The sequence below is a fragment of the Leucopleurus acutus genome, assembly GCF_964270905.1.
Source record: "Leucopleurus acutus genome assembly, chromosome: 7".
NCBI lineage: Eukaryota > Metazoa > Chordata > Mammalia > Artiodactyla > Delphinidae > Leucopleurus > Leucopleurus acutus.
The window spans coordinates 4,437,139-4,458,136 of record NC_139150.1 but is presented as its reverse complement, the minus strand read 5'-3'; the positions used below and the strand labels follow the sequence as shown (position 1 = coordinate 4,458,136).

The 20,998-nt window shown below is 55.2% G+C and overlaps 1 protein-coding gene across 5 annotated transcripts in view; it reads left to right on the top strand.

The window, feature by feature from the left end:
* Positions 1-327: 327 nt before the first annotated feature.
* The window catches only part of NTNG2 (netrin G2), a gene marked incomplete at its 5' end in the record, with an annotated part of 68,100 nt that continues 47,429 nt past the window's right edge, over positions 328-20,998 (top strand). For all 5 annotated transcript variants that reach the window (XM_082842070.1, XM_082842069.1, XM_082842067.1 and 2 more), the window contains one exon: positions 328-540. In XM_082842070.1, coding sequence (XP_082698196.1) covers positions 328-540 — 213 coding nt within the window. The remainder of the gene's footprint in view (positions 541-20,998) is intronic.

Genomic DNA, 20,998 nt, shown 5'->3' with positions numbered 1-20,998 from the left:
CCACCGTCACAATTTGAGAGTCTGCCTGATTTGATCAGATTCCCCTCTGGGAGAGGTGTGATGCCAAGGTTAGGAGGACGCCAAGTTGTGGGCAACTTCTCGATCTGCCCATCAGCAGTCTGAGAAACGCTGGCTCTGAGTTTTCCACATCGGCCTCTTGGAAAAAACAAGTTCCTCGCTGTTTGCAACCTGGCAGAGTCCCTGGGACATCCGGCCTCCGTCGCCTGGTAGATGTGGCTTTTCCATGCTGAGGCGACGAGGCCCTCCTGACCCAGTCGCCACCTCTCCAGTCCCTCTCTGGGCCTCGCCCCTGGGGACTGCGCCGCCATGCTGCGCCTGCTGGCTCTTTTCCTGCACTGCCTCCCGCTGGCCTCTGGGGACTACGACATCTGCAAATCCTGGGTGACCACGGATGAAGGCCCCACCTGGGAGTTCTATGCCTGCCAGCCCAAGGTGATGCGCCTGAAGGACTATGTCAAGGTGAAGGTGGAGCCCTCCGGCATCACGTGCGGAGACCCCCCTGAGAGATTCTGCTCCCACGTAAGTCAGCCCCACCCCGCCGTTCTGTTCGCTCAGGCCAAGTGGGTGGGGGTCTGGGCCGGACCCTGGGGGTGGGTGAGCAGAGCGGGAGGACCAAGATGCAAGGTTGGCTCTCCTGCATGTAGGTTTGGGATCAGGTCTCTGTCCCAGCTTGGAAACGTGCCAAAGCAAAGGCGGCCCTGAGGATGCTGGGGTCACGTGACATGGTTCTTTGGGGTGGGGAGATTCTTGGCCACGTGATCGCTAGATCCTCTCCTCTTGGGAACACCACAGTACTAGTCAGTTCCCCAGCCTTGCAGATAAGCCCCGCCTCTCTCATAGGAAGTCAGCATCTGGGCGAGCGAGCAGAGTACTATTTGCAGCGTTGCACTCTGACCTCCCTTGGTTCATCCCTCTGTGGTACCACCTCCTCTTCCACCCAATCCAATCCAGCAAACAGGTTTGCCGAGCGAGGGAATGCCAAGCACCGGGCCGGCGCTTCGCAGTGGGGGGGTTTGATGGCAGTGCAGAGGGGATTCGTAAGGGAGGACGGAAGGGGTCAGAGCAGGGCGGGCAGTGTGGCTGCTACCATTTCTGATTCCACCCCTATGTGCAGTGACCACAGTCACTGGTTAAGTCAGGGGGGAGGAAGGCTTTCAGGCGTTGTCACCTGAGTCCCTAGTTAGAGAAAGTTGGAGTCTTAGAGCCACGGAGTACATCAGTACTCAAGTGACCTTAACAACAACAATAATAGCGGGGACCATTTGTGCAAGCCCCTGAGTGTGGAGGCTAAGAGCTCGATACGAGTCATTCCATGGAGTCCTCCACTCGGCTGAGCTGGGTTGATCCTGTGTTGTACAAAGTAGGAGTTTCAGGGGGTGAGCTCTGGACCAGTGGCATCTCTGGGCCACCACTCCATCACCTGTGAAGTGTGTACACTAACAGCACACACTCAAGTCGCTGTAAGGAGTAAGTGAGCTGATGCACCCTAAACTGCGCAGACTAGGGTCTGGCCCAGAGCAAGTGCCCCTAGGTGTTAGCTATTGTCATTCCCATTGTACAGATGGAGAAACGGAGGTCCAAAGTCACAGCCCAGGAAGTGATGAAACTGTGATTTGAGTGTCTGGCTCCAGAGTCACTGAGCTAATCTGTCTCCCGAGAGACACCTTCCCACTGGGCAGGGCCCCAGGTCGGGCGGGAGGCTGGACAGGGCAGCCAGGCTGCAGGAGCCACAGGAAGGGCTCAGTGTCATCCTCGGGCGGCTGCTGCCTTCACGTGTCCTGCGGGGAGCCACCAGGTCTCTGGGTTTATGGCTGGACTGAGCCGGTGTCCCCACTCGGCTCCCGAGGAGGCCTCAGTCCCGCGGGGCGCTTGGGTCCTATCCTAGAGCAGTCAGCCTGGGAAGCTAGGTTCCCACTTGGATGGTCAGCAGTCAGGAGGCTGTCGCTGTGGGTGGTGGCTGGGCTGGGGGGAGCTAGCTGGGGAGAGAGAGAGGGAGGGAGGAGAAAGCAACAAAGGGCCAGGAGCCAGGGACTGGAGGGCCCCACTGGAGAGGACCCCAGGGCGTTGCTGGCTCAGGGACAGCCAAGGGGGCTGGCCCCTGAAGGTCAGGGCCAAGGCCAGCGCCGGGGGAGCCCAGCTCTGAGCCCACATCTGAAGCTGGCTGCCCACCCCAGCTCATGTAAGGACTTCTCCACACACTCCCTGAGCAGAGTCCACCGCTGCCTCTTGTATTCAGAGTCTTGACTGTATTTCTTCTTTTGGATATTAATCGTCTTAATGTGCTGAGGGCGGGGCCGTGGGGCGGGGTGCCTGAATCATAAATCGCTGGACCAGCTTCTGGTCAAGGCTTGAGGGGTGGAGATGACCATCAAATGCAAGTCTGAGGCCCCCTCCTGGCCAAAGCTGGCTCAGGATGCCCTTGGCCCCGGGCCTCCGCCCTGCCCCCACTCTCACACACAGAGAACCCAGCGCAGCTGCCGGGCTGGAGTGGTCACCCCGCCACAGTCCTGATGCCACCCAGCATGGGTCCTTGAGCTGTGCAAGGAGCATTCATGCCCTTCCTGTCCTCTCCTGGGAAGACCGGTGAGGAGGGGGCAGGGGAGGAACAGCATCTCCCTCGGTGTCCTGACACCTGTCTGATGGACTTAAATATTTCATGATGGGCTGCCATCCGGCTCTGCCCTTGATTACAAACGTGCAGCCAACGAGGATGGGGAGGCTGCCTAGGCTGGCTTCTGCAGGGAGGAGGGGGTCACGTCCAGATGGATTCAAACCCCCACCCCACCCCACTGTTTACTGCAGCTTCCCTAAGCAGGTTCTGTGCATGTCTCATTAAATCACCTCTAGGATGCTCTGAGGTGGGGACTCTTCTAATCCCATTGTAGGGATTAGAAAGCGTTGGTTAAATCCCGCCAAGGTCACTCGGTCTAGAGGGCAGGCTGGGACCTTGTACGTGGCCAGGACCCATGCTTATGCACCCGACGGCCCAGCCTTCCCTCTCTGAGCTTTGGTGAAGCAGAGATGATGGTGTAGGCAAGTCACAGTGCCAGTGGAAAGATGCAGCCCGGCCATGGGTGTCCTGGCGCGTAGTAGGTACTCAATGTGTGGTAGCTGTTATTTGCTTACCATTGTGGCTATTATGTCCTTGGTTGTGTCCGGGCCTTTGTCTCTTTCCCTCTTTCCAGCCTTGGGGACACCACGCCCTGTATTCCTGGTCTCAGGGCAGCAGGTGGTGGATGTGTGCTCCGGAAGCGTTCACTCCTCTAGCCATGGCCGGTGGCGCCACCAGGGGGCGCCCTAGTGGTACCCAGGTGGCCCTCTGCCCCCTTAGCCTTACAGTAGCCCAGTGGGTCCCTGTTTCCTGGCACCCCTCCTGCGGCGAGTGCTGGGCCTGTCCTAACATCCACCCAAACGGAGCATGAGCCCTGGGGCACCCTGAGGTTGCAAGAGGGGCCACGGAACGACTGCCCCTTTCAGACTTCAGTGTGCAGACCCTCTCTCCCCCGCTGGACTTGTGTACTTCCGCAAGGCCACCTGAGAACTGAATTGTAAATTCCAGCCTGGGGAGGAAGGCGAGCGGGGAGGAAGACCAAGATAAATGAACAAAAAACCTATTGGCTCCAAATGCACAATGAGAATTAATAGGGCTGAGCTCTCAACCAAGGATTCTTGGGCAAGGGCGAAATTTCAATGAGGGCTGCGGGAGAAGGCGGGCGGCCTCCCACCCCTGACTCCCAGGGCCTGGTTGGAGAGGGCCAAGCCTTCTGAGGCTGCAGGACCAGGGAGAAGGAGGGAAAGGCAGCGCCCGCAAGGGCTTCTCAGCCCCTAGCAGGACCCCTTTGGGATGGGGAGGGCACTGTTGGGTTAGGGGAGCAGCCCCGCAGAGCTTCGAAAGAGCGGTCGCCGGCCAGCTGCCTGTGCTGCCGTGAAAGGAAGGGGGAAACCCTGTCCTCACGCCTTGAGGCTCAGGAGAGAGATGGTGAGAGAAAGGGTGGGGGGCATAGACCAGGCAGGTGGTGTTTAAAATGATCCTACAGCTAGCTACACACTGCTGCCCAAAGTGTAGTCCCTGGACTCACCTTGTTAGAAATGCAGATCCCCGGGCCCCGCCCCAGACCCGCTGAGCCAGAGCTGCATTTTAACGAGAAGTCCAGGTAATTCGGATGCACGCGGGGAATGCTCTGAGGAACGCTGCTCTACGTGATCTGTCAGTCATGGGTGATACTTGCTATTGATGATGGACAGACAGGAGGCCTGTGGTTGCCACGGGACCTTTGCAGGGTAAGGAGGTGTCGCCACTGCGGAAGGAGGAAAGCAGAGAGCAGGAGGGGTAGAGGCCCCAGGGGTGAGGGGTGAAGCTGGGAGCTCAGATTCCTGAATGTGGGAGACCTGGCGGAAGGTTCCAGAAAGGTGGTGTGCTATCGCGACAAGAGCCACAGGCCTGGAATCTGAAGACTGGAGCTTGCATCCCAGCTTTGCTGCTTGTGGGCTGGGTGATCTGGGGCAAGTCTTTCAATTTTCTGAGGCTCAGTTTCCCCACGTAATGGGACATGTCTGCCTTGCCCCCCCCCCCCCGACTTCCTGGGAGAAGGAAGTGCCTTTCAGAATATCTGAAAGCACTTAGAGAGCGCAAGTTCTCTTCTAGGGCGAGGCTTTGATAGTGTCGTTGATCCAGGCTTGAGCATCTTGCTTTTTCCACGGTGAAATAGCTGAACATTAAATGTTTCATCTAAGGAGACTTGAGCACACAGAGGTGCCTGGGTCTTGGTGCACAGGAAAACCCAGAGATGGTCACGAAGGCGCATCTTAGAGCCCACGTCTTCCTCAGAACCTGCTTTGCCTTCTCTGCGCCTCCGTATACCCAGACGCAGAGCAAATGGCCCCATCCCTACCCCATGGGGTCTGCTGGGCTGATGACTGCAGACGGCAGGTGGGTCCCGGGGGCCTCAAGCCCCTCCCCACCATGACACTGAACACCACGTGCAGAATCAAGGTCACAGATGCCACGCCTCCTGCCAGACCTTGATGTTCACGAAACATTTCCATCCAGCAGCACTGAGCTCACCAGCCCACTGGCTCGGGTCTCCTTTCCCCTCTGTGTTCTGCCCCCAAACCCACAAAGGACAGCCTGGGGAACACCCTTCCCCACCCCTCCCTCCTGTCCCCGTCACAGCCCTCCCGTCCCGTTTCCGGGGCTGACCTCATGCCAGGTACAGCTGTGATGGGACAGTGCAATAACTCCTGCAAATCCAAATAAACAACAAGAGAAACACAGCAGGCGTTAAGGGTGGTGCACAACTAACTAGGAGTGGGTGAGACTGAGACTAATGTAAGGAGCTTGAGAAGGATGAGGGCGTGACCCGCTCCCCCCCCACCCCCCCACCCCCCCACCCCCCCACACACCATATGCTCTAGCTCACCACAGGGTTTCCTGCCTCCTTGCCTTGGCCCGTGCTGCCTCCTCCGCCTTCTTTGCTTCCTTCATTTCCGAGGCTTTCGTGTTTACCTAGATTATCTCAGTTTTTGAGGTTCAGGTTGGGCCCACCTCCCCCAGGAGGCCGTCCTTGACTCCCTAGCCCAGGTGGATTAGAAGGCCCCATCTGGTCACATCTGTGTCATTGGGCTTACAGAAGTGGCCTACTGGTTAAGAGTTCAGGCTCTAGAGGCAGAGAGGTAGAGGTTGGAATCCCGTGCTGTGTGACCTTTGGCGTGAAGCTTAACCTCTCTGAGTCTCATTTCCTTAAGTGGGACTATTGCTGGAATACGCATTTGGAACTGTCATGAGCACAGTGCCTGGAGTCAATGGTCAATCCATGCTCATTATTCTACTCCATGGAGGGTAGGGGGCAGGGCCTCTGGAGTGCCAGGGGGAAGGGAAATGGCCTGGAGGACACATCTTTCCAAAGAGTGTCAGAGACTTAGAGGTTCTAGAACTTTTCCCCAGGCTCATCCACCTCTTCCCTCTACATTCCCTGGCCCTGATTTTTCATATATTTTCATTTTTCTCCCTTAATGCACGTATAACACAAGCTGCCTTGTTAAGTCCCACGTGTGACGAGGCAGGGGGTGGATGGATGGATGGACAGGCAGGCCACTCCAGCTGTGGCTGAGAACTTGAGGTTTGGGATGGGGCAAACGGGGGCCCATGCTCATCCCACCCCTTCTGGGTTGTGGGACTTTGGATAAGTCCCTCGTGCTCTGAGCCTCGGTTTTCTCATCTGAAAATTGGGATGATGCTAAACACAATCTCAAAGGAAGGTCGTACGGATGAGATGAGACAAAGCGTGTAGGCCTCAGCTGGGTGCCTGGCACAAAATGAATGTTTCCCAAAAGGGATTTTTTCCCCCCATCCTAGAATTTAGCGTGAGAGACAAAAGGAGTGAAAGTAGAAAATAACAGAAGAGGAGCCTATTAGCCAAGTGTGTAAGGTGGGGTAGAGTCAGCATATGCTGTGGGAGTTCAGAGGGGGAAGGCAGGGCACCGGGTTGGTCTGGGTTGGTCTATGACCTTGAAGGGTTGGAGGATTCAGAAGAGTGATGATGAAGCAGAAAGAATCGCAATTGCAGAGATGCAGGTAGGGGTCCGTGTGACATGAGGGGAGCGCGTGTGGGTGATGGGGAGGGGATGACCCACTCCACCTGTTTGTTTCATCACCCCACCCCCCACCCCGCTCCCTGTAAGCCTGTGGGCGGGACTGTTATTGTGCCATTGGATGGAGGAATAGACCAAGGCTCCCCAGGGCCCACTAATGGTGGAGCTGGGATGCAACCTTCCTCTGCCTGGTTCCTAACCACTCTCTAGTGTCAGGGGGGTTAGGCCAAGGGTGTCGGGGGAGGAGGGGAGGGGCAGAGCAGTGGGCATGCAGACACCTGAGGGAGCCCACGGGGCATGGGATTCCTGAGCCACAGGGCCGAACAGAGCTTGGCAGGCTCAAAGAAGCAGGTTCCCTCACCCTCACTGCCCCAGTAACGGGGTCCAGGCTGCAAAGCTCTGTTCCTGTCCCACAGCCCAGGACCCAGCTTTCCTGCCTCAGACCTGGCCAGGGCCCACTTGGCCCACGAGGATGCTCAGCTCCTACCTGGAGGGGACCGGAGTGATGGGGAAAGTGGGAAATGCAGATGATGCATGGGTCTGTTCAGCTTTGGTTCGCAGGTTCTGATTTGTTTTTCATCACAGCGTATTTGCTTAAATATATGCAAACGTGTTTCTAATTCCCCAAGCACACACCAACTGCTGGCGCTGGTAGGGGGTGGGTGGCGTGTCAGAGTAGCATGAGCGCAGGATGCGAGCGGGGCAGTGCTGGGACCCGACAGAGTCTCCTCGCTGCTGGGACAGCTCCTTAGCCTCAGTTTCCCCAACGGTGCAACGATGGGGTTTGGCTAGATTAACCACGTCACCCAGCATCCCTGCGTGATTGTAAGATACATTCTCGGAGTTTGGTAAAAATCTATGCTGGGGTTCAGCCTTGTTCTCAAACAGACAAAGTGAGGGGCTCCAGTGCAGACAGAAGGGTTCCAAGTGCATATCCTGTGCTCAGCACAGCACTAGGCTTTTTTTCAAGTTTAAATCCCTTTATTATAGTAGTCTCTTAAAGGAAAATCAAAACAAAGAAAAACAAAGCTGAGGGCTAAAAACGTAACGGTACATCACATCGTTTCCCCTTGGTTTCTGCTTCTAAATTCTTTTGCAAATTTTTGAATTGAGGTATAATTGACATAGAAGATGGCATCCGTTCTAGGTGTACCGTACGACGTGATGATCTGAGGTAGGTACATGTTGTGAAAGGATTACCACTGTAAGTTTAGTTAATATCCATCACCACGCACCGTTAAAATGTTTTTCTTGTGGTGAAGGCATTTAAAACTATTTTTTAATTAAAAGAATTGAGGTGATCGTCCCATAACATGAAATGAACCATTCAATTTTTTAAAGTCGGGGTAAAACATGTGACATAAAATTTGCCTTTTGAACCATGTTTAAGTCGTGCCGTTTAGCACATTCATGATGTTGTGTCACCAGACGGGAAACCCCGTCTCCCTCAGCAGCCACTCCCCGCTCCTCCTTCCCCCAGCCCCTGGCAACCACTAGTCTGCCTTCTGTCTCTCACATTTGCCTATTCCAGACATTTCATGTAAATGGAATCATGCAGCGTGTGACTTTTTGTATCTGGCTTCCTTCGCTCGGCATAACGTGCTCGAGCTTCATCCATGTCATAGCTCGTACCAGTACTTCATTCCTTTTTACGGCCGAATAATATTCCACCGTATGCGCTACCACGTTTTGTTTATCCATTCATTGGTTGCTGGGCATTTGGGTTGTTTCCACTTTGGGGCTATTATGAATAATATTGTTAGGAACATTTACGTACAAGGTTTTGAGTGGACATATGTTTTCATTCCTCTTGGGTCTATACCTAGGAGTGGAATTGCTGGGTCATATGGTAATTTTATTTTTTGTTTATTTATTTTTTAAATAAATTTATTTATGTGTTTGTTTATCTTTGGCTGCGTTGGGTCTTCATTGCTGCGCGCAGGCTTTCTCTCCGGTTGCAGCGAGACGGGGCCCCTCTTCATTGCGGTGTGCAGGCTTCTCATTGCGTTGGCTTCTCTTTGTTGCGGAGCGGGGGCTCTAGGCGCACGGGCTTCGGTAGTTGTGGCACGTGGGCTCAGTAGTCGTGGCTTGTGGGCTCTAGAGCACAGGCTCAGTAGTTGTGGTGCACGGGCTTAGTTGCTCCGCGGCATGTGGGATCTTCCCGGACCAGGGCTCGAACCCGTGTCCCCTGCATTGGCAGGCGGATTCTTAACCACTGTGCCACCAGGGAAGTCCCCATAAGGTAATTTTAGATTTAAGTTTTTAAGGAAATGCCGAACTGTTTTCCAGGGCAGCTGCACCATATTACATTCCTACCAGCTCTGTACAAGGGTTCCAATTTCTCCAGGTCCCTGCCAACGTTTGTCATTTTCCGTCTTTGTTTTTTACTATAATGGCTAACCTGGTTGGTGTGAAGTGGTATCTCATTAGGATTTTGATTTTCATGTCCCTAAGGACTAATGATGCTGGATATTATGTGCTTATTGACCATTTATATATCTTCTTTGGAGAAGTATATATTCAAGTCTTTTGCCCATTTTTTCATTGGGTTGTCTTTTTGTTGTTGAGTAGTACATGTTTTTTATATATTCTGGATACTAAATCCTTATCAGATATATGATTTGCAAATATTTCCCCCGTTCTACAGATAATCTTTCATTCTGTTGATTGTGTCCTTTTAGGCACAATTTCTTTTTTTATTTTAGTGAAGTCTAATTCGTCTCTTTTTTCCTTGTGCTTTTGGTGTCATATCTAAGAAATCATTGCTAAATTCAAGCTCACGAGTGCTTACCCCTATGTTTTCTTCTAAGACTTTAATAGTTTTCACTCTTATAGTTAGATCTTTGATCCATTTTGAGTTAATTTTTGTATATGATGTCAGACGAGCATCCAACTTCAGTCTTTTACATGTGGATATACGCTTTTCCCAACACCACATGTTGAAAAGACTATTCTTTCCCCATGGAATGGTCTTGACACCCTTGTTGAAAATCAGTTGACCATAGATGGGTGGGTTTATTTCTGGACTCTCAGATCTATTCCACTGAGGCACTGAGCAGTCTATGTGCGGTATTTCACCTAACCCTCCCAAATATCCCTCATGGTGGAAACAACCTTTATCTTATTGTCCCCATTTTACAGATGAGAAAACTGAGAGTCTAATACTGCGTGGCAAAGTCCAGGCCCAAACTCAGACCCTAGTCCTTCAACCTCCCGAGAAGGGAGGAAGTCCAAATGCTCACCCCTCCTCCCTCCCTTTCTCTCCCACCTCCGTCCTTTCCTCCCTCTTTTGCTCCTTTTTTCCTAACTTATCCTTTAAGCTGGGATGTTAACTGTGATTCCCAGACAAGTGTATCTGGGGAGGGGATGTCATGACCTGTGACCTCTCTGGTCTCCAAATATCTCCTGCCTCCACTTCACCTCCTCCCCTCCCCTGCTCATCAGGGCACCAGATTCTGTGTCTCCATCTTTGCACAAAGTAGGTGACAAAGAAATGCTGGTGATAATTATCCCTCATCTCAAGTAGATGGTGCAGTTGGGAAGGGGTCTTAGAGATTACCTAAACCAGAGGAACCCCGATATCTCTAAGCACATTACAGTGGGACTGACTACTCAGGGGAAAGTGGGTGCCTGGAACCTGGCTGCTGGTACCCTCTGCCCCTGCCCCGGACCCCTGAGCCCCCACCCCCGGAAATCCTAGGGCTCCTGTGAACACAATACGAAACCACTAATAGCGTCCAACTTCTGCCCCGTTTCCTATGTGGGGAAACTGAGGCCCGACGGGATGGACTGTCTTCCTCGGGCCCCAGTGAGGGAGCAGCAGACCCGGGAGGTTCAACTGCAAGCCATGGACTGGAGCCCTGGGGACATGAGGCCCTCCACACCAGGTCCCCGTACATCCAGTCACCTCCTGGATTTGACCACATGCGGTGGCATTCGGTGGGGGACCTGGAACGCCTCCCAGCGCGCGGTGGAGCCACACCTTCAGGGTAGGCATGGCCGTAACGTTAAAGTTTGCTCTCTGGCCTGCTCAGGTGAGCTCTCACACCTGTGTGTAGCCCCTGGTGACCCAGCCCTGCTCAGAGCTGGCTCTTGCAGGCCCTGGGGATCTTAAGGCCCCTGGCCTGGCCCGTCCGCTAGCTGTGGTTCTCCTTGCTGTGGCAGCACTGTGAAAGGTGGACAGGAAGGGGATGTTTGTGGGAGGTGGGCAAGGCCAGGGGTGAGGCAGGATGGGGGGCAGAAGGTTAGGGATCACAGCAAAGTCAGCCTCGGCGATTACCCTCCGATGTCGGGCTGGGGTGCCTGTGGTCCAACCCCGGCCCGCAGCTGGGAGCTTCAGGAAGCAAGAGCCGGGGACACACTCTCGTGTGTCTCGCCACACGCTGGTGTCCCCCCACCCGCCCCATCTCGTGGGTTTTGACTGCCATTCCCCGAGGCCTCCCTGTGGGCCGGGTACCCCGCATGTGCACTTTCTGTGCATGGCGTTTGTATTTTCTCCGCAGCACTGGGACGGGTATACTGCAGATGAAGGGAGGGAGGCTCAGAGAGGTGGAGAGACTTACCCGAGTTTGCACAGCAGCGACAAAGCCAGGATCTGTCTCCGGGGCCTTGACCACTGACCCATCCTGCCTTGTCAAAAGTCGGGATCACTGTCCTTGGGGACCCGAGGTCCCAAGGCGCAACCACATCACCCCTCAGGGCCTCGCTGGTAGGAAGGAATTAAATCCACGTTTGTGGATCCCTCCAGATCTACACCTGGGGCTTTCTAGAGCTGCCCTTCCTATTAAAGCATCCTGGGCCCATCTGCAAGGACCTGGCATTCTTCTACCCCAGCGCAGTTTGTCCTGGGGGCTTTGGGACCATTTGGACCCCCTCGGTCCTGCATTCCAGCTCCCTCCTGTTGCCTGAATCATTTGTCCACTTGACTCCAAGTGTCAACCAGGGGAATAAAAGGAAATGAAACACGACCAGGGCATTTCCCCTCGGTCGTAGCTGAAGTCCGTTTTGGGGCAAAAGATGAAAAGGAGGAGAATGAGAGATGGAGCCTGCAGGTAACCCCAGAGCCTCGTCAGCCACAGCAGCACGTCCCCGCCTGAGCCCACAGAAAGGGCATGGTGCCCATGTGGGAGACTGCAGGTTCCTGAATTGTCCGCTCCTTCTGGGGAATCAAGAGACAGCAAAGGCAGGTGACGGCAGGAGGAGAAGCCAGTGGGCCAAAGAGCATGCCCTGTTCCCACCCCAGGCACCCTCTAAAACCCCTTGCCAACAGCTCCGAGGCTGGCGTCTTGCTGGGTCTGGGCTTCTGGGGGATCAGGCTCCACGCTGGACTGGCTGCCAGGGGCTGGGTGCCCTTGGGTCTCGTCCCTGCTTTGGGATGTAAACTTCCTGCCTTCACCAGAGGGGGTCTATGTATTCACCGTCCAGACCCCACTGCATTCCTAGATCTTGCTTCTGGCTTTTGGGACTTTCAGACTTAGAGAGAGGAAGAGGGAGAGGCATGGAGAGAGCAATAACCTCCCAGGCACTGGAGGACCCGGAGGGGATGGGCAGAGGCAGGACACCAACCTCAGCTCAGCTGCAAAACCCCAGAGCAGTGCCTCCTTCTCTGGGGGGTCTCCGCCCCTTTGAGAATCCATGGTGCTCTTCCTGGGACAATGCGTGCGCGTGCGCGCACACACACACACACACACACAGTTGCAAACACTCACAAGGCTTCCCAGACCACCCTGAGTCCGCATGTGGGCCCCTGTGGGCCCCTATGCTGCCTCTGGGGGCCCTTAAGCGCAGGAAAATCACCATTTGTCTTCTTGGAACTGACTGATCCTGTTGCCTGAGGCTTTTCCTGATTCCACCTCTTCCACCACCTCTTCAGACCAGCAAAAGCTCATATTTATTGAGCGCCTACTGCATACCAAGCACTTGACCTGAAGCTGCTCGTTGAACCCACCCAGAACACTTAACGACAGATCCTATATTTATACCCATTTTCAATAAGAGGAACCTGAGGTTCAGAGAGGTTAAGCCACTTGCTCAAAGTCACACAGCTTCCAAGTAGAGGAGCCTGGCACCTCCACTCCAGGCTCCCTGGACCCAGTGCCTAGCTCCTAACCAGGCTGCTTAGCTGACCTGAGGCGCTCTGAATCTCTATCTCACGGTTGGATTGAGGTGGTTGTTGTGTGTGTATGTGCGTGTGCGCGTGCGTGCACGTATGTGTGGCCATTTTGCCGGGGGAGTGTACTGTCCCTGTCTGCCCCTCCTCCCCCGGCACTCCTCGGCAGCCTGAGCAAGGAGGGCTGGGGAGGAGTGACGGCAACGTTTTGCCCACCCCCTCTACCCCTTGAGACATGATGGAGTCTGCTAATCCGATGATTTGATAATTCACTTATTTCATGTCTATCTGGCAGTGTGTGAGCTCCCACGCACCAGCTCCAGGGAAGGCGAGATGGCTTTGCCTGGAGGAATCCGATCTGTTTTTCTGGGGAAGGAGTGGGGAAAAAATACACCCAAGAATGGACAATAATGGACCTAAAAATAGAGGGTGGAGGGAAGTGGGGGCGGGGAGCCAGGCATCTGCCTTCCACTGGGCCTGCTTGCACCCGGCAGCTCCTCCCCTCCCACCCGTGGGTTCCCCAAGGGTCTGGCTGCCTCTCAGCCTGGGGGAGAGGCATGGGAATGGGGAGTGGAAGGAAAGCAAGACTGGGAGCCAGGTGCCGCTCCAAGATGGAGAATTGTCCCATTGAAGGGTCCTCCGGGCTGTGGCCTTGACCTTGGCTGCACGTCAGAGTCTCCTGGGGAGCTGTAACCAGCCAATGCCTGGGAAGGGACCTACCCCTGAGGGTCTGATGTGGTTGGTCCGGGGTTCCCCGAGGTGAGTCAACGTGAGAACCACTCTAAGGGGTGTCTCCACAGCAGGAATAGGGGTTCAGATTTGGGGGCTCTCTCCTCCTTTGCCCCCGGGTCTCCTAAACCTTGAGACAGCCTTTCGGAAGGCCCCAAACCCAGATGGCCCGCTGGGACTCCAGAGGAGTGAAGGCAGGGTAGGGAGCTGTGCAGACTCTTGGTTCTGTCCGGGTCCCCATCCCACTTGAGTGTCCTCAGCTGAGCCTCACAGTGGACTCACCTGGGAGCTCTTAACATCCCCCCCCCAACCTGCCGGGGCTGCAGCCCCACCTGCTACTGCAGAGTCTCTAGGGTGGGCCTGGGCCGAGGATTTATTCAAGCTGGGTGGTCCCAGGATGAAACCAAGTTTGAGAACCAACATTTCAGTCTTGCCCAGGACGGCACTGGGTCCCTTCCAGCTATAAGCATCTTGTCTTTTCATCTTAACCATCTTGGTTTTTTGAATTCAAAGACTAGAGGGGAGAGAGATTGCTCTCAGAATCTTTCCTTCCATCTGAGTTGCAGGCACCCCATCCTTGCTCTGGCTTCCTGGGACCTGAAGGGTGCTGGCCGCCACCTTACCCTTTGTTCCCAGGTTCTTAACCTCTCTTTCTGAAAGGAGGCCGCCCAGCCAGAGTCAGGGCTTTCCCTGCAGCTGCTAAATGTCAAGGCTGCCGGCTGGCTCCAGGCCTCCCCTTCCACCTTATCTCCTGCTGCCCACCAGGCTCCTGGTCCATCCAAGCACATTAACTTCTCTCTACCTGTGGCTTTTGCACGTCTGGTCTGGCCCTTCTCTTGATCCCGCTACATAGCGCACCCTCCCCACAGCCCAGTCACATCTCCCTCCACCTGTCTGTATCCAGCCCACCGCCCCTTGTGGGCCTGTCCTTCTGAAACCCCACCTCCTCCAGGAAGCCTTCCTGACCTTCCCAGCCAGTTCCCCTCCAGGCTTGTCATCCGTGCCATACTCTGGTGGTCACAGCACGGTGGTCAATGCTCCCATAAGGGGTCAAAGGTTACTGCAGGTATGACCTTGAGTCAGTTCCTGGCCTCTGGGGGCCTCAGTCCCCTCAGCTATAAAGCAGGGATGATGGTGAGAGCTGGGCTGACATCACTGTACAGGTGTCCTTCTTTGGACCAACTGTAGCAGGCGCCCCAACCTGGCCAGGCATCTGAGTCACTGCAGGGGCTTTTGAGTGGTTGGTTGTTTGGTGGGTTGGTTCGCGTTCAACCTGGAGCAGAACTTCTGGTCTTAGTGCCCAGAGACACTTTCATCTCTTTCTTCTTCCCAAGGATGTGGATGGGCAGCCAGGTTTGGTGGCTGCTTCTTCGGGACCATTTTGCACATTAGAGATAGTTGTTGAATAAGTGAAGGAATAAATAAATGAAACCTTACCAGCTCAGTCTTGCCTCTCTCACCACCACCAAGGGCTTCATCGGTAGAGCGATGCACCTGTCCAGTTGTGCCCGGGGGTGGGGCAGGCCCAGACACTTCTTCCTCTTTCCTCTACCCGGCCGCTTCTTACGCCTCAGAGACCAGCAAGAAGCCCTAGAAAGTCTCAGCTTGTGGTCATTGGCACAGTCAGATCCCATCCGTCCAGGCGCTGCAGCCACTCCTGACACCTCCTTTTCAATGCGGAGGACCTGGAGAGGGGACCCGCCCGGGAGGGGGAGTCGCTCTGCAAACCTTAATTAAGCATCTTGCGTGTGACAGGCCCCACTCCTGTCTTCACAGAGCACACAGTGGGGAGGGGACCACACAGTAATTAACAGAAGAAGTCACTAAGGAAAACCGATCAAGTGCCCATCTCGGGGAGGGAGGTGTTGGCCAGGGTGTTCTCCGAGGAAGGGAGGGTTAGCAGACACCTGCAAAGGGGTGGAGGAGAGGAGCTCCAGACAGAGGTGGCGAAGCCCAGGTGGGATGGGGGATGGGCATCAAGATAGGAAGGAGAGATTCCAGGGTCCAAAACAAGGTGGAAATTGACCTCAATGGGATCATACAATGATTTGTAAGAATTTTGTATACGTTTTGTAGACTCCGTGGCACAAAAGTTCATTTCATCTTCCCGAAACCAAGGAATGACCCTACGGGCTGAGGCAGGGTAGCATAGCGGGCTCCTTATAGAGCATATATTGTGGACCTTCTAACACCAGTTCTGCCCTTTGCTCAGCAAAGTGCCATTGAATAGGTTTTCTAACCTATCGGTGCCTTGGCTTCTCCGTTTTGAAAATAATTATTAGGATCGTCATGAATAGAGGAAAGGAAATTTCACACGAAAAATCACGATCTCAATGTCTGGTGCTAAGAAAAATACTCAGTAGGGAAGTTTAAAAAAGAAAAACGGAAGCAAGGCAAGATGAGAAGTGAGATAGGTGGGCGAGGTGGGCAGAGCCAGGACCAGCTTGGGTTTGGAATTTATCCGAAGAGGGTGCTCTGGGGTGCAGCTCTGGGGTGCAGAAGCGCACGGCTGCTTTCTAGAGTGTGCCTGGTGGCAGGTCGGGGCGGGGAGGCTGGAGGGGTTGGTGGCGGCAGGGGGTGGACAGGACAACTGTCAGGGGACGGGGCTGCCGGGATCAACCCTCTTGGACCCTCCCCTTTCAGCCGGTGGTCCCACCAGCCTTGGGGCTCTTTCAGGACCCACCGAGGCCCCATTGCTCTTCAGCAAGAAAGCCAAGGGCAGCTCTCAGAGAGGAGTAGAGGGGCTCTGCAAAGGCCCCAGGGGTCTGGGGAAGGCGGCTCCCCTGAGTACTCCAGCCAGGCCCCTCGGAGGGGGCTGCTCGTCCCCCTGCCTCCCCGCCCCCCGCCCCCAGCACTGCATCCTCCAAGCCGCTTTTTTTCCTCCGTGATAAAATATTCATGTCAGCAGAGCAGGCCCTCTTTGGGAAGGCTGCCTGTGTCTAGCTTCTGCTTTGTACAAGCTTTTAAAGAGCAGGGCGCTTTTCCTACTCTCTAAGCATTTTCTAAGTCCTCAATCAATAATGCACTTTACCCAGCTTCTCTGAATGCAGCTTTTCTTCCTCTCTGCGCCCTTCCCCCCACCCTGCCCCGATTTCTCTCTCTTTCTCTCTTTCCTTCTTTCTTTTGTCCTTCTGTCTCTCCCTCTTTACTTTTATTTACTTTTTTTCTAAACGTGTTCCACGAAAGCGTTGAGCTGTTTGGGTGGCGAGCCTCGGATGGGGAGTGGGGTGGTCAGGCAGGGAGGATGGGGAGAGGCCAGGGCCGCCGCCAAGCAGGCGGGTCCTCGGATGAACAGGTGGAGTCTGCGTGCGAGGCGGGGCGAGGAGGAACGCTGAGCCTGCCCGCTGGCCCTGGTGGGGAAGCGTTTGAGCTCCTGGCACGGGGGAAGGGGAGGGCTTGGGCTAATCCGGCCTCTCACTCTCCTTTTTCTAATCAATTAGAAAATGTTTACAGCATAACCAGAGAAAAGAGGACAAACACGTAGAAGAAAGGGGGCCTGGAGCAAAGGCAACGTGCAGAGTGTGAGTCCAAATACATCGCCAAACTTTCTAAGGAGCCAGCAGTCCAGATTGGCCTATCTGCTTTTTATAGTAGTGAGCTCCCTGTCGTGGAAGGTATGCAAATGAAGAGCTGCCATCCCTTGTCTGAGAGAGATGCCCACGTGGATCTGATCAGTTATGTGGTACCCAGTGAGGGGCTGGGGTGCAGCAGGTGCCCGTGGGGGGGGTGGTCCTACAGGGATCAACCCAGGCACTCTTCAGCTGGGATAGAATTTCCCACCCCACACACTCCTAAAAATCTGGCTGTGGCAAGAATCTGCATATGCCCAGGACGGAGTGAAATATTTCCTTTTTTTTTTTTTTTTTTGAGGAATACAATTTTGAGTTCCTGGAGAGATTAACCCTTGTCTAGCCAGAGTCTTGGCAAGACCTCCCCCCACCCTCTCTGGCTGTTCAGCTGAGGGACAGCCTCTCTGGGTCTGCAGCGGTGGAAGCAGTGTTTGGCGTTGCGTCCTTGTCCGTCTCCTGGACAGCTCGTCCGCCGGGGCAGCCCTATGCCTCAGGTGGTCAGAAAGGCTGGCTAGCTGGGTCTGTCGGGGAAGTCAGAGTCAGGGCGAGGAGGACTGAGGAAGTGGGTCCCTGCCCCGCTGCTAGAACAGCACCTGGGCCGGCTGCTTTCCACTCCCCTCAGTAACCGCACAGTCCTCCCTGGGTGATGCCGGGAGGGTCGCTTACCGTCTCTGAGTCGCATCAGAGCAATGGGATCCAGTGAGGCACGTTAGGAAGGGCGCATTGGGACTTCCCTGGAGTTCAGTGGTTAGGACCCTGCGCTTCCGCTGCAGGGGGCACGGCTTCGATCCCTGGTTGGGGAAAGAAGATCCCGCATGACTTGCGGTGGAGCCAAAATATTAAAAAAAAAAAAAAAAGAAGAAGAAAAGGGCATGTTGGATAACTGCTCAACGGATACCGTCCTTAGATACAACTGTCAAGGATCCTCACCGAGTTTGGAAATACTTTTAAAATGCCACTTTGTGCAAATCACTGCTGGGAGTGCGGGGTGGCAAGGATGAGCCAGACCCGGCCCCTGCTGTCCCAGAGTCCAGTCTCAGTCTCGGAAGGTTCTGGAAGGAGGTAAATGTGGGCAGGGGTGAAATGAAAGGGGGGGCTGGAGCAGAGTGGAGGGCTGCTCCGAGCAGCTGCAGAACTGAAGTGCGTTTCCTAAGTTACGGCCTGGCCGGGCCAGGCTCAGGAGGTGGCCTGTGACTCTGGGTCCAAGGCAGACCTTGGACCAGGAGATGCCCACGGTGGCTGGCTCGGGATCAGGGTCTGGGGTGGGGGTGGGGAGGACATCACTGTGGCTTCTGGAGAGTCATTGCCAGGATGGATGAGCCCTGGGAAGACACCTTCCCCTGCCTGAGTAATGGCCAGGCTGGGAAGAAACGGCTCCAAGGAGAAACAAAACCAGAAAATTACAAGAGGAGCCTCCCTGGCCAGCTGCAGCTCCTGCCCCGAAATAACGTGAGGGTCGGTTTCTGCTGATTCACGAGCAGGGAAGGGTGACCTTGCTGCTGTCCAGGGCTTTTGGGAAAGAAACCAGAAAAAGGGAAGGGAGAGAGGCCTGGGGGATCGGGTTGGGAGGAGTTTGAGGCGGGACAGGGATCAATGAAACCGCAGAAGGAGAAGGGGGGCGGGGCGGGGGGAGGAGCAGAGGGAGGGAGGGAGGGAGGGAGGAGAGAGTTAGAGACCTCAGCGCGGCTAGCATTAGAATCGGCTCCCAACAGAATCTCCGTTTCCGATTTGTTAATAATTTATCCCCGCTGCAACTTTTCTTACCAATAAATAGGAAATAATTTGTTAAGGAGAATTCCCCCGGCACCCTGGCTTTCTCCCTGGGATGAGGGCATGGGGATGTGTCTCGGCATCCTTTCATCGAACTGGTGTGGGCAGCCGAGGAACTTGGACTTGGGGAGGTGAGAGTCAGAGCTCAGTCGTTTCATGAACGGGGAAACCGAGGCACAGGCAGGGCAAGGCCCCACCCAAGGTCACACACGGGGTCAGGGACAGTCTCCGGGATCCCAACTCCATGATCTCATGGGTCGGCGACCAGGCCCAAAGAGTTTCCCCCTGAAGTTCTAGAAGCGTCACCCAAGGCGGACGTGGGGCTAGCTCCTCTGTGGGTTGACTTCCCCCAATGTTGCTCCTGCCTAGGTCCTGTTCTGTAAGACGGAGCTGTGCTGCCCCGCCTTCCCCTAAGCGCCCCGCCAGGGTCCCCGGGAAGGCCGTGTTCCGAGTCCTTGCCCAGCCCCCCTTGCCCAGGGCTCTCCCTGGCAGCCCCCCGCCTCCAGCCTCCCACCCGCAGATGCCCCAGCCCCAGCTGAGGTTGGTGGGGCTGAGGAAGAGACTTCAGCTAGCAACTTGGCAGACAGGTTCAAAAAAATCTGTCAGCTGCTAAACTGTTCCCTGGGTTCGCCCACACGCCTCGGTGACACCCGAGCCTCTGGGGAGTGGCGCACGGCTGGGGCGCCAGCCGCCTTTCCCTCTGGGTGAGGGGCACAGTTCCTGACTTGTGTCCGAGCCCGACGCCCTGGCTTCTTGTCCCACCTCGGCCACCGCGGAGCCCTGTGCCCTTGAGACATTGCTCAGTCCCCTTCCTTTGCAGAATGTAAGTAAAAGGACCCCATCCTCCAGGATAAAGCATATGCAGGGCTTAAGCATGGCCGTGGACCTTGCGCTTGGCCCAGGCCACGGGGCCGGTGATAGTCAAGATGCTCTCCCTACACCCCTTGTCCACAAGCCCGGGCCACCCAGAGTGCTTGCCACGTGGCACCTGGTGCAATTCTCAGGACTGCCCATGAAGTCAGCATTCGCAGCCTCCCTGGACTTTGATTCACTGGACAGAGCTTTCCTGAGTCCCCAGAAAGTGCCAAGGTCTGGGCTGCAGTGGGGAAGGAGGCAGGGGGGAGGCCACGGCCCTCCTGGTACTTCCCCTGCAGTTGGGAACCTAAGGCTCACGGCAGTGGAGCGACTGCTCAAGTGCCCAGCGAGCAGCCGAGCCCTGTACCCGCCCTCCCAGTTACAGAGGGCAAAGCCCTTCCCGCCACACTGTGGCCCGCTGCTCCGCAAAGACCCGGACCTGATCTGGCGGTGTCCGGCAGTGGTGTGATTTTGTCCCAACACAGGTTTGGATGGCAAGGCCAGTCTGCATGAAGTTGTTTATTCCTCCTCCTAAGACTTGCTTACAATTCCGGTGACTGCCCCGTCCATGCTCTCCATGGTTAAGGACCCAGAAAGACAGATAGCCAGACTTCCCCTAGGCAGGTTACCTCCATCTCTGCTAACAGTCAGGTTTCCCACTCGATGATATATATATTTGTAAACTTTTTCATTTTAAAAACTTAATTAATTAATTTATCGGCTGCGTTGGGTCTTCGTTGCTGCGCGTGGGCTTTCTCTAGTTGCGGCAAGCAGGGGCTACTCTTCGTTGCGGTGCGCGGGCTTCTCATTGCGGTGGCTTCTCTTGTTGCGGAGCATGGGCTCTAGGTGCGTGGGCTTCAGTGGTTGTGGCTCGCGGGCTCAGTATTTGTGGCTCGCGGGCTCTAGGCACGCAGGCTCAGTAGTTGTGGTGCACGGGCTTAGTTGCTCCGCGGCATGTGGGATCTTCCCGGACCAGGGCTCGAGCCCGTGTCCCCTGCATTGGCAGGCGGATTCTCAACCACTGCACCACCACGGAAGCCCTCGATGATATTTTTTGCTGGTAGCTTGTCTCTGCTCTTTACAGCCTGGCCTCTGACTCTGACTCCAGCTGCACCCTTTGCACAAAAAAATAACATAAAAGCAAAAGCACTGAAGAGACAGTTGCAAGGTCTCTTCAATGAAAAGCCTGGCATGAAATGTTTCTCTGTAGAACAGTTGGTCCAGGTGACTCCTGCTCAGTGTCTGTGGAGGAGATTTGTCCCCACCCCGTTCTCTGCCGTGCTGGTGCCCAGGCTGACTGCCTTCCCCTCGCCCTGCACCCCGGCCTTCACCCCTCCAGCTGTGCTGCCCCACT